We start from the raw sequence: 14026 nt of genomic DNA on the forward strand, positions 1-14026 counted from the left end.
GATTTTTTTAACTGTAAAAATTCTATGTCTCCAGTTTCGTGGCTGATCACAATGTGAATGTGAGATACTCTCAGAGTTCTACAACAACCAAATACAAAGTATACAGTAGAAGGTTCCAAAAATAACCAAATAAAATTGTACCAAGTCATACAAATCGAAACACTCCGATCCGAAACATGTTTCGAAGACTCTGCAGAATTCTGCGAATCTTGAAGACAGTGATACCGTACATCAAATGCAATGGAAGCGAAGGGAAAATGAATTTTGCCTGGTTTATGGTCCTCATAGACAGAGGACCTCGGCATTGCACGATATTTGTTTCTAAATTTGGTCACCCATGTCAAAAATGGTCTATTCAGTCCGTTTGGACTGTTAGCTGAACCGAAAAAGACTAAAATCTCCAAACTATTTGATCACCCAATAAAAACTTTTACTTTACTAGTGAGGTAATATGGCCATTCCCTCACTAGTGAAGACCCTTTCCCTCCCTCGTAAAGTAAAACGCCATACTTTACACGTGAAATAATTTGATATCTAGTATCACGATGAGTAAAAGTACCTCGGGCTGAAGCCCTCGGATACATTTACTCATCTAAATACGAGATATCAAATTACTTCACTGATATAGTAATGTACTATTCTACCAGTGATGCTGTGAGTTCTTAGTCACTTTTCGTTTACTTTTTCAGATCGAAATTGTCACATACGGTGTTTCAGTTCAGAAATTTGGAACAGTTTTCGAACAGTTAAACGTGATGATTTTTAATACATTTTTCGATTCGAAATAAGTTTGAGCGAGCTGGATTGCAATCATAAATCTTATTTAAAAGCCAAAAAAATCAATTAAAAAGTAGCACTATTGGATGAACACTAAGTTTGTTTTGACAGCTGCGTATACATTCGACAATTCCGTTAAAACGAAGTAAAACACTCTACCCACTCCACCTAGAAAATACTATTTATTTTACACATCACAATGACGTAAAATGTTTATTATTCGACTATAACAGTGTATGGAGAGTTGGGTACGTGTTCACCATGGAATCTGAGCGTAAATTCATATTCGCCTTTTTTCGTTGGTTTATACGCCAATGTAACGATTCCTTTACTGTTCTCCGCAGTTGTGTAGTGTGGAAGCATCGGGCCGGTAATGTCAACCATTAGCTCACCGTCAACTTTATTATTCAATTCAACCAATAAAAAAAATGATTTTTCAAATGGAAAAGATTCTTACAATTCATTTCAGCATGTGATATATCAAGATAGAGTTCAGCTTTTTCATTAACGGGTACTACTTGCAGTCCGGTAAGTTTGATCTTCCTTACAATGTTCCGTTTCCGGCTTACCGACTTAACGCATGGGACGCCATGACAAATAACGACTGTATTGAACGGACTGCCGCGAACATGTCTGCCGTTATATTTCACCGTCAGAGTGTACCTGCAACAAGTTTTGTTATTCTTATACCAAAATTGTTGTTACAATTTACCACTCGTGTATATCAAAATTAACAAAGAAGAAATGACCCAAAATTTCAAAAAAAATATATTTAGGATCGAAGAAGCAAAAGACAAATAGTTAGCGCAGAGAAATAATAGACGGCGGAACCAATTCATTCTATTCCAGTCGAAAGACGCCACCATTAATTTCTCTCAACCCTGACCATTGCCCCGTTCAATACATTTTGAACATTGATGATGACTTATCATACGAGGCCCCCGTTAAACAATTTATGTACAATAAAGCAGATTGGGCTAGATTCATGGAAGTAGTTGACGATGGACTAAAATTGGGTACATTGATTGATTCCAATGACATTGATTGTTGCGTTGAGCATTTGACTGAAGTGATTGGAATTGCAATGGATGAGTCTGTGCCTAAGAAGTGTTTTACTGGAAAGAACCATTTCTCACGACATTTGAGGGACTGCATTGCAGAGAAGAAAAGATTGAGGAGCGCATATTTTCGGCGAAAACTTAATGATGCCGGGTTGAAATTTGAAATTGATCGTTTGAACAAGTACATAAGGGCTAGTATTGATGCGAGGGACTCCCATATGCTTATGAATAAGCTGAAGCAAATCAGACCAGACAGTAAAATGTTCAAAAATATCAATTAACTTTTGGGTGATAATAGAAAGACGGTGCCCGAACTGAAGGCAAGTGATGGCTCTCTAATTAGTAATCCATTCGATAAAGCTAACGCCATTGCTAAAGTATATGGCGACGTTCACCGACAGAATAGAGAAATGGGTGATCCTGATTTTGATGTAGTCGTGTTGTCTGAGGTGAATTCGTTCTCTCAGTTGGTCGCGCAAAATTTATTTGAACCTCGATTGACAGACGCTGATGAAATCAGCCGTATTCTTAAAGGTATTAAAAACAAAAAGTCTAGTGGACCTGATGCTATTCCGAACGTTGTCCTGAAGAAACTTCCTGTTTCAGCACATGTACTTCTGGCTAAGTTGTTTAATTGTATTCTGAGTTTGGGATACTACCCCAGTTCATGGAAGACAGCCCACGTTGTACCGATTCCGAAGCCGGGTAAACCGGCAAATGAGGCAAAGAATTTTAGACCCATCAGTCTCTTAAATGGCCTGAGTAAAATCCTAGAAAAAGGTCTCTATGTTAGAATGCTAGAATACTGTGATGAAAATGATCTATTACCCAACAGCCAATTCGGCTTTAGGAGCAAGCACTCCACCATACATGCTCTCATAAGGTTATTCGAAGAAGCAACCATTGGTTTTAACGATCTCAAAGTGACAATAGCAGCATTCCTGGACATAGAGAAGGCTTTCGACACGATGTGGATTGAGGGACTCATATATAAATTGATGAAGATGAACTTCCCAAATTATCTCATCAGAATTGTGTTTTCCTATCTCAAAGAACGGAGCTTTAGAGTTAAGTTGGGAGACCAGCTGCCTGACTCAGTATCTGTGAATGATGGGGTTCCACAAGGATCTATATTAGGTCCTTTACTCTTTATTATATTTATGACAGACCTCCCGACGCATATGAACACAACTCTAACAGTCTTTGCAGACGATACGAGCATTTTCTCAACTCGATTGTCGCATAGTAGAGCAAGATCAAATGTACAAAGCCACCTCGATAAGTTGCATAGATATTACCAAACCTGGAAAATTAAAGTGAATGTGCAAAAATCGGAAGCACTCTTCATTCAGAGATCAAACCGTTCGCGTATTGTCCGTGAAAACTCGTGTGCTATTTTAATGAATGGCACAAAAATCCCATTCAAGAACAGCGTCCGTTTTCTGGGTTATTATGTTCAATCGAACCTCAAGCATAACGAACATGTGAACAGAATGTTACTCAAGGTAAACACTGGGCTGCATAAACTGTATCCTATCATGAAAGCGAATAATGGCATTTCACAAGATGTGAAGGTTAAAATCTATGTGACTATACTTAGACCGGTTCTCACCTATGCTGTGGCGGTTTGGCATACCTTACCAAAGTACTTAATTAAAAGGCTGAAGGTTTTTGAGAATAAATGCCTTCGTATGGCAATAAACTTCAGAAGGTCAAGAACGAATTATAAATTTATATCTACTGAGGAACTGCACAGAATTGCGAAAGTACCAAGACTCAACGTGTACTTATACAAATTGGCTAAAAATGTGCTTAGCAAGACCTATTTACATGATAACACTGTTATCAGTAAATTTGGTAATTTTTCAAACGAAAGAATCGCTAACTGTATTTACAAACCCCCTCACTCGCTGATAAGAGGCCTTGACTCTAAGCTGTTGTCTTTAGACACACGCGCATCTTGAAATTTTATTTCCCATTGACAATAATAATTATTGAAAATTAAGAATTTATTGGTTTCTTTCTACTTTGATTTGTTAACAACAGATTAGTTGTATCTCTAGGTTAAGTAATCCCACCCCCCCCTTCAAAAAAATAAGAATATTGATTGTTTTTATATACTTTTTTCAATCTATAAGGTGATATGCCTACTGAAATTTCATTTTACAGAAAAAATTTTACTCTCTGAATTATCGAGTCCAAACACGAATCAAAATGTAGAAATCTCGAACATAAATTTGAAAAAGTCTGGATGACTGTAAATTTATTTTAACCTCAAATATTTATGTAAAAACTAATTGTGTACTTAATTTGATTGAATAAACTAAATATACAAAAAAAAAATTAATTTCTCTGATCCGGTGCAGTTGTTTGCTTCGAAACTCATCGCTTGGTTCCTCTTAACAATGATTGTACCAGTTAACAAATTGTGTCTCTAAATTAGTAATTTTTGACAGCATTAAATAGATGTTAGAGTTGTCATGTAAGACTGGTATACAAATTGAAGACAACAAAACTGTCGTTTAGTGGAAGATTTATGCGAAAAACACTTTAATAGTGTTAAGTATTTTCATTTCACATTAACACAGTTAAGGTAAAGCACCTAAGAGGTACACACCACAGACAAAAATGTCACCAATCCTTTTTTCAGAAGCCACTAACATCATTCGAGAAAGACAGCAACAGCCGTAATATTAAAAAGCAATAATAAAAATGTCGTAAAAGAGGAACAGACCATTAATCAAATTCATTTTAAAATGTGGATTTTAAATTCATATCAATAAATTCTGACCATCACACCTTTCAAACAATTTTGTTGTTTTTGTATAATTATTTTCCAAACAAAAAATGTATTTAAATACTTGACGTGGCGTAGAAAGACATTTTCGGAGAACGATAATAGTACATTACTGTCTTGCTGGGAATTTTTCTGTTCAGCCTTGTGAGAAGGTTGTATTTTGTCCTCGTCCCACATGTCGAAACAAAAACAAAATCCCAGCAAGACAGTACCGTATTTTGTTTGGCCGCTAAAGAAAATGCGGAAACCAAGTTTTGAGCGAGATGGTAATGAGTCGCTTTCTATTGGTATGTGTTGAAATCTACTATTCTTTCTTGCGACAATTAATGTCGAAACTGTGCAGATGGTTAGATAAAAACCACGATTTCTGATATATCATATTGACCGGAATGAAACAACAATTTGATAATTAGCTTAAATACGATTTTGCCTCTATCACGTCCGTGGGTGTTACTATTTCACCCGTATATTTCTTTTTAAATATTTTTCGCTGGTTCTCAGGTTGACTGAATAGTTATTCATTACAGAGTTGCATACAACAAAAGTTCTACCTTTCGGTAGCGAGTTGAGAAGTAGTATGTTGTGTTACAAATGTTCTAATGTTGATTTTCTCTCTCCGCTCGTATGGAAAACTTGGTTTGTGTGCTGAATAAATCTAGTTACAACACCGTGTTGTCAACACGTGTAACACGTCAAACTTTCTGCCAATCGAGAATTGAAATAGACAAGTGTACAATAGTTATTAGTGTATCTGTTTTGGACGTTTGATTTTAGGCAATTTCGCGAGTTGTCCCAATTAACCAAATTCTTCCTTTCCGAAAATTCGGAATTCCTTCGGAAAACGAACAATAGATGTCGCTATTGTTCGTTTCCTAAGGAACTCCGAATTTTCGGAAAGGAAGAATTTGGTTAATTATCACTTCATGCGAAAGTGCCTAAAATCAATCGTCCAAACCAGATACACAAAAAAAATTTCATGTAAGGGGTCGAAAGCTCGAGAAAAATCTCGAAACTCTCTCATTTTCGGCCCGACACATGAAAAAATCATAATTTTCATTGTAAACATTCACTCTGAATTTGAATTTGATCGAACAGATTGCTTTGCATTTTCTAAAACGAATGTGGTAATAACTCGTACAAATTCCATATCAACACTTAGTTTTGTAAATATGGACATTTTAATCGAGTGATCGATGCAGAAATCCCTTGTATTTCAATTCTCAGTGACACAATAGTTATTTTCCTAACGCATGCTAAAATGATTTTTTAGCGAATTAGAGGTTTTTAGCTCGAGCCGGAGGTGAGTGATGGACACTCTTAAACATGTTGGAAATAAGTGACGAAGTCGCAATATTTCAACAATAGTTTGGAAAAAATATGTTATGCAAATCATCATGATAATGTTCGAAAGTGGAGAACTTTAGATGCCCTCTGTTGCATAAAACGTTGTATGAATTTTGGTGCAAAGTGTTTTATTAAGCACAAATCTAGTGCCTAACATAACACTTTGCACTCGATGTCATAAATAATTATTTCAGTCCGAGAAAAATAAGAAGTACAGTGAACGACATCTCAAATGTCTCACTCTCAAATTTTTCTGAGAATTTTATTGTGTCATTGCAAATTCACAATGACATTCTCTGAAAAAAATGACAGTAAGACATTTGAGATGTCGTTCACTGTAATAGGTTTGTTCCAAGGCCATATGAATTGTCAAATTTCATCCATATAACCATAACCTCAATAATACCTCTGTGTAAATCGCGTAGGCGACATTGGTCGATTTGTATGAAATATCACGTAAGCGACGTTGCTATGGATGAAATTGTCGTTGTTCGGGTTGTCAAAGTTCGTGTTTACAGTTACTTGGGACAAACCTATAGTCAAACTTGTTCCACATACGAAATCCTCTTTATCCACATAATGTAGTTGTATAGTAACGTGAATATAGATAATGTGGAACAAGTTGGCTTAGAGACGTTGAATAGGTGACATCTTATTTTTCTTGGACTGTAATCCATGATTTTTGGAAATTATGGAATTTTTGGTATTTAATTGAAAGGATTGCATTGAATGGAATTTTTTCATTCATGGGAAATTTTGATGGATTTGGTATTGTTGGTACAAATTTTTTAGCAGTGTTTAGACCCTCCGCGTGTGTAACCAGAAGTTTGGGATTTACCTCACTACTTATTTCGCTAATTTCACTAAATCATTGTCAATGCACTTTACACAAAGTTATTTTAGCATTTAAGGCCAATTAAAACTCCTTTAATTTTCATTGAAAAAAAAAACTGCAAATACTCACTCTCCAGCAACGCTAGGCAGATATGTGACACATATATTTCCATCTTTTAAATGCTCAAATTCAATCTGCGGTTTCTCAGGTCCATCGAATGCAACATACAGACCACATTTTACATTTCCCTTGCAATCGGAAGCGTTTACCACAAAGTCAGTAGGATGACCTGAATCGATTTGATTATTTTTTCCCTCATAATATTTTCATGTCGATCGCAAGATAGAGTCATTACCAGCTATGGCAGTGGAAACTCCGTCCCCCGATGTGGTGATTATCGAATCGACATCTGTCAATCCATTATCATTTTCCACATTTTCTTTAGTACTTTCTTCTTCAGACATTTTACGGTTTTTGTGGATCAAAAAGGTGCAAGAAATTGTCACTGAAACTTTTTGCCTTACGCAAATTATACTAAGCGTAAAGGTTTTCTAACGATTTTACCGCTACAACGACTTACTAGCAACTGATGATTTTCCAAGAATTCAACACATCACCAACTTGATATGCATCATCACTTGAAACGAGGACTATATGCGCCGCCAGACCTATTCGAATAATGTGGTAACTTTGCTGAAATTATGATATCTATTTATAATTTTGTTTTTGCAAATTTATGGAAAATTGAAAAATTCGAGTACACAGACCCATACGATTCCATGTCAAATGCTTAAAATGTCTCACACGACATATGGGCGCGCATATTTTCTGAAATAATAATATTCATTTTTTAATTCATTGGGATGTTGCATTTTTTTTAAAGGCAGACGAGAAAATAGTCTTTTTCTCCCCTCCGCTAATATTTATGAAGCCTTGGTTGTGAAAAACTCGGAAAGAAAAGTTCGAAATTACATTTTCTCGGGTGAATTCTGGCCACAAACAACACAATAGAAATGCAATTTCCAATTTATCTTCCCTCGTTGAACAAATAACTATTAAATTGATTTTATTTCTAAGCTTTCGGCTACCAACAGTGGGCTTCATAAGAATTTTTTCTGTGCACTGAATTTTTCGAGTAAAGGAACCACACCTCAAATTTGCACTACTGCCACATTCATCGATACGCTATCCATGCCATTGTGGTGTGGTGTCATTAGAAAGCTAAAGCCAGTAGAAATTAGGGGAAACATTTGTTTTGCTGGTTTTGTTGCTTTCCGGATGCACAGGAACCGTCAGAGTTTCGCCGAAATAATCAAACTTTTACCCATACTTTCAACTGCTCGTAACTCGTGGTGGGTATATTTCCCTCTATATAACACTATTTGCCCCGAAAGTACATGTAAGAAATAACTTTTTCACGCGATCTTGTACTTTTCATGTAGCCGGATAATTTCTATAAGAAAATTACATGTTTTCGGTTTTCGATCATCTCTCGCTAGCCACACAAGTATCGACAACTTTAAAAATAGTTATTTGTGTATCTGTTTTGAAATCAATCATCCAAAACAGATACTCAAAAAAAATTTCATGTAAACCAGAGAAAAATTTCAAAACTCCCTCATTTTCGGCCCCGACACATGAAATAGTATTTTTCGTACCAAAAGCCATGAAATGACGATTTTTCAGCATCAGTCCTAAATTTTCCTTACGAGCGAGTTATCGTTCGGGAAAAACTGACATTTCTCAACGAAAAATCCGAGGAAAGATAATGGCAGAATAGGTCGCATTTTAGTTGCCCGATGCACAAAAATATTTGTGCCACCGAGAATTGAAATACGACTCTTTTCAGCACTCATTTTAGTGTTGTGAAGTGACTTATTTCAGCACCCGTTTGATGTGATATTACAACACTCAAAGCAGTGTTGATATGGAATTTGTATGAGTTGTTACAGCATTCGTTTGAGAAAATGCAAAGCAATGTGATCGATCAAATTTGAAGAGTGATTGTTTACCATTAAAATTATGATTTTTTGTGCTCTTGTCTATTTCAATTCTCGGTTGGCACAAAGCATGATGTGTTACACGTATTGTAATGAGATTTTTTCAGCACACGACCCAAAACCCAAAACTTGGGTCTAGTGCTGAAAAAATCAACATTACAATACTTGTTACACAACATACTATTTTGAGCTGAAAGACTGAAATTCGACGGATTTCGACACGCACACTGAGATCGAAAAATTTGATTTTTCTGTACTTCTCAGAGAGAGAGGTATTTACGGCCAAGAAAGTACCTTCAAGGTAGCTCTCTCCGGCCGAAAATAGATTTTCGCACGTCGTTTAGGAAAAACGTTGTTCCTAACTTATGCTAAAAAGCTTTTTTAGCGAATTTGATTCCAGAGCTCGCCTCCGACTGGTGTCGCTAAAAATGCCTCTTAGCAAAAGTTAGGAACAACGTTTTGTTCATATTGAGACGGAAATGAGCGACAAAGTTGCGGTATTTCGACAATAGATCAACAAATAATTATTTCCGGCCACGATTAAGTGAGCACGGTTTGTTGTTGAAATGGCTAGAGTGATTCTTTGCTTGTGTTATTGTGGTTTACATTGCAAGCTTACGACTAGTACCGAAAAATTCCAAGGTTCTGAAAGAACAGGTTAAGACACTTTCGAGTTGATCACGAAGGCGGTGTGATCAAAATTTTCCTGTAGCGCCAACGAGGTTTGGAAAATTGTATATGACGATTTCAACTTAACAAAAAAAAATTGTTTTCAAGTTGACTTTTGAAACCATATACATGTCTGAATTGTCAAGATTTGTGTTTCACCCGCCTTCGTAAGTGTCTTAACCGGTTCTTTCAGAACCTTGAAAAATTCAACTTTTCATCACTCGTAACAAAATGTACTATTTTGGCTTCTAAATATCTAGGCACATATAAACAATTTCACTTGAAAATGCGTCCGATTTCGGCAGATCGTTTCTCAAAAGAATTCCTCACCGTTGATCTTTCTTTCAGAATCACTGGAGTAAAAAAACAACATTTGGCATGTTGAGATTTTATAATTAAATTTTTTATAAAAAAATATTACAAAAAATGTATAATTCAGAATATAATTAGTTCATTTCAGTTCATGACATAAGAAAACTTAAAAAAAGAAAATGAAAAACAACATTAATTATACTTGTCGATGTGAGTCATTTCGTCAGTCAGTGAGGTCAAGTTCACCAGTCGATTTATAATAAGTAATAATTTGTACAAATTGTTGTTGTAAAGAATGTAAACTTAGATAAAGTCCCTTCTCTACACCGTCTTTGAGTCGTAAAATTTTGTACACCTTTCCAGGAAGCTTGAATACCGAAAAGCGTTCGTCTCGCACATTGAAACCAATTTGAGCAAAAAGTTCGTGTCCACTAAACAGCGCAAGAGCCAAATCCAAAAAATTTGCATCACTTTGGTCAGTTGAAAATTCTTTTAAAAGTCGACATTTGAAGAGGACGTCATGGTTGGTGATGGACGAATTACTGTTCACAATTACTCGCGTCAGTTGATCAATTTCCTGCAGCTGATTGTAGAACTGTTGACTTACGGAAGATGAATCGATCTCGATGCAATTTAAATACTCGAAACGTTTGAGAAACCACAACAGATGTTCCGGTTTGTTTACCTCACCCACAACTTTGACGGATCGAACGTTAAAGTATTTCTGGAAAAAGTCGACAGGGAGATTGCCATTCGTCAGTTGCATCAGTTCATTGTAATCGAGTGGACCGTGATGCGAAATGTTGGCGCACAACGAGCCGTAATTGCTGATCTGAAAAGCTAAAATGTTTCTCGACGCTCCGTATTCGTTGATCGTGCTCCGATAGACCAATTCGACCGATTGAAAGTAGATTTTCTGGTGGGGTTTCTTTTGATGGAACAGATCCCATACAGCTTGCATGGATGCATCAAAATCATCCGGATCATTATCAAACGAATTGCAAACCAGCGTCCGCAGTTCGCCAAATACTGACCAAACTTTACGGTGTCGAATAGTCTTCCAATTAACCTTCAAATATTCAAGATTCACCAGTTGGTCGGCAGTTTCGGTGTATCGAACCAGTTCAAGATGTTGAATGGTGGTTGGGTCAGCCAGATGAATCGCTTCAAACTCGAAGCACTTCAAGATGGAAAGCTTTGGCGTATTCAAGTGAAGCTCACATTTGGATCTCATACCTTTGCCAATCTCCAGTCGTTCCAGATTTGGTAGGTTCAGTGCTGCTAATGTTGTATGCCCACATTTTAAAAAGCCGAAAAGTGGAAATTCCAATCGCAACTGTACAAGTTGAAGTAGATCGTTCAATGCATTCCAAAAGAAAGGGTTCAGGAATATGCCATGGTAATAAAGCCGTTTGACCTTTGTCAATCTGAATGTCCACTGGCGTCCAGTCGTATTTGCGTATTCGACATTGATGAGATTCTTATGCGTAAATTGTTCATTGGTATGGTACCAAAAGTCTTTGTGTGTGGCATATCCTGCTGAGACGTTCCGAATTATTACCTCCGGAATCGGTATTTGGTCACAAATCAGCATGAATCGTCGACAGACCTGGTAATAAATAAATAATAACGGAAAAAGAAGATTAGCTAAGCGGTTGTTGTTTTGCTGGATTTGTTGAACATTCATAATTTCAGACCATTTTTAGGTTTGGATAAAGTAGGAATTATCAAAAAAAGAAAGTCTGGAGCTTTTTATTCAATTACGGCTCTATGAAAATTAACCATTGTTTTGAAACAAAAGAAGCAAAATCTTTGTACGACAGTGGTACAGCTTTACATATCAACTTACTAATCTGCAGTTACCAAGATCTTTGAGCCCAAGATGTTTAAAAATTTCTGTTAGCAATTCGACGGGCATTAGGTCGTTGATTGACATTATGGTCGGTCTCCACTAATCAAATACAATTGCAAAATAAAAGGCTCGATTTCATATTCAGGTTTCATTTAAAAATGACAACGAAAACGGTAAATTTTGCGTCAATTCAGAAATCGAAAAGAGCACATCGATTATATGACGCAAAAGAGCAATTGAGAATAGTCTATTTGATAAAATGAGCGACTGCGACATAACTCAGCAATTTTCGTTATCCAATCACACAAATACATTTGCGTTGTGAAATAACGAAAGAGATAGTACTGAAACAGAATCGGATAGAGCAAATTTGAACATGAATACAAAAGAGAGACTCGTATGAAAAGTTACCAAAATGACGCCGTCATACCATGTTAGTAAGAAGCAATGACAAAGATCAGGATTTTTTTTTTCAAGACAAATAAATTGTCTTGAAACCTATATTTTAAGGATTTTTAAATTTTTTAAACATCTGTTATTGATAATGACTTCTGGAATAAACGGCAAACTGTGACTTAAACGCTCTGATATAGAAAAAAAACATGTTCAAAGAAATGCTGTAAAAGATTTGAAAACAAACTCTTGAAAATCCTAATATCAAAAAACGGTGTAATAGATCTGATAGTAAAACTGATGATAAGCTTGACGTATGGCTTTGACTTGACTTGACTTGAGTAACCAAAACGTGCTCCTGTGAGCGATCCCATGAGAACATTGGACGTGAGGATTTTGGTTTGATTGTGAGTCAGACCCTAATCCCCCCTTTTCGTTCTCCTTGATTACATTCAAAGCACACAGTAAAACGTCTTCACTCTCCCTGTCTAACTCCCACCTTTCGACCCTTACGTGTGTTCTGAATGGTATCAGTGTAGGGCACACCATTCTGGTCTACTATTTTCTTATATACCACAGAGTAATTTCTGTGGTAACTAACTCAACCACCGTCGCACGATCTATGTGATTGGACTAACTACTAAATTTGTGAATGTGCAAAGTTACAATACAATGTGGAATAATATAATGCCACAAGGAGAAAAACAATTACCTGATAACAAGCCGTTTACATTTTACCTGATACCACACTACTTACAGGCTTTTCTTCATTTTCCGCACATTTCATTCATGCTTGCCAGCACTTTCAAGCTTAAGTGATTTGGCCAGATACGGATCTACATGCACGAAATTAGCGTAGACCCGTAATTACCATTGTTATAACAATTGTCGGCAGTGGGGAGATGAACCAACCGCCTGAGCTTTTTCAGTACTCTGCAATATTTCAACATATTTGACTTCTATCATCCTCCTACTTGCAATCTTTTCCTAGATTATTCGCGAAACTTCATCCTTCAATTGTACACTCTCTTCTTCGAACCGGGAATAAACGTAGGATGGGTGTGATAGTTTTTGCAGTCTCTCGTATGCAAGGTTCTTTGGCGTGAGTTTCAAAATCACATTCATTCATGGCAGTGACTTCGTCATTTATCGTGTGTACTGTGTACGTTTCAATTCAGCTATTTGCATCCTCAGTGCGGAAACATCCATTGGCTCATCAATATGTTACATATAAAATAGAGAAAGAGGGAAATATAGTGAGAGAGAAAATTGAGAAATTCAACCGCTAATCTGGTTTCTCAGGTTCTTTGGTCAGATATCCCGGAATTCGGTCCAAATGCAGATTCATGGTAACTGTCCCGCAATAAGGTGACAATTCTTTTATTACTGTTCATAAAGCACTCCTTTGCGAGTTATACCGGTTGTCTTATAAAACCATTCAGAATGAAAGAATTCAACCAAAGTTACGAAAGGTAACTCAAAGGAGTTTTTCGGTCCCAGAGAATTTCTCCTCTCACGAAATGTAACTCGAAGGCGTTCCCGTTCGGCCCTAGCGCTCTTCTTCCCTCACTAAAGGCTACACAAAACAAAGGCGTCTCGCTCGACACCAGGGAATTCCTCCCTTTACAAAGCGTAACGCAGCGACATCAGTCATAGAGAGAAGACACATAAGGTCATAAAACCATTGAACCTGTGTACACACCCGTTGATGTGCAGACGGGCACACTCGTCGCATTACCTCTGTTTAACCAGCTTTATACCTCTACTTTCATTCATTTTGTCGATTTTGCGGGCACTGTCCTCCTAAGATTGTCGATGGATTTTAAATTCGGAACTCGCATCAGGACACTTGTTTGAAAATTCCTAATGTAGGACATTGCTAAGCCATGCTAGAGTCTGGAACATTGTTGAGCCATAAGATTATAAACAGTCTGATGCCATGGAATATTCTGTCGTCAAACAGATTGGTAAATCCAAGCTCTCTAG

The 14026-nt window shown here is 36.8% G+C and overlaps 2 protein-coding genes across 3 annotated transcripts; both read right to left on the minus strand.

The window, feature by feature from the left end:
- Nucleotides 1-808: 808 nt before the first annotated feature.
- Nucleotides 809-7427, minus strand: LOC119086041 (filamin-A-like). Its single transcript, XM_037196615.1, has 4 exons — nt 7170-7427; nt 6944-7103; nt 1235-1440; nt 809-1175 (listed from the first exon to the last, which is right to left on the minus strand). Exons 1-4 carry the CDS (start codon nt 7276-7278, stop codon nt 994-996), a joined length of 657 nt encoding a protein of 218 aa, XP_037052510.1. The 5' UTR covers nt 7279-7427; the 3' UTR covers nt 809-993.
- Nucleotides 7428-9855: 2428 nt separating this feature from the next.
- On the minus strand, nt 9856-11993 carry LOC119086039. 2 transcript variants are annotated; one of them, XM_037196613.1, is made up of 2 exons: nt 11645-11993; nt 9856-11404 (listed from the first exon to the last, which is right to left on the minus strand). In XM_037196613.1, exons 1-2 carry the CDS (start codon nt 11729-11731, stop codon nt 10019-10021), a joined length of 1473 nt encoding a protein of 490 aa, XP_037052508.1. In that variant the 5' UTR covers nt 11732-11993; the 3' UTR covers nt 9856-10018. The 2 variants fall into 2 exon arrangements, with proteins under 2 accessions (XP_037052508.1, XP_037052509.1); XM_037196614.1 differs by lacking the exon at nt 11645-11993 and adding an exon at nt 11463-11501 and having other exon boundaries at nt 9862-11404.
- Nucleotides 11994-14026: the final 2033 nt, after the last annotated feature.

Source organism: Bradysia coprophila, chromosome IV (genome assembly GCF_014529535.1).
Source record: "Bradysia coprophila strain Holo2 chromosome IV, BU_Bcop_v1, whole genome shotgun sequence".
In the NCBI taxonomy this organism is placed as follows: Eukaryota; Metazoa; Arthropoda; class Insecta; order Diptera; family Sciaridae; genus Bradysia; species Bradysia coprophila.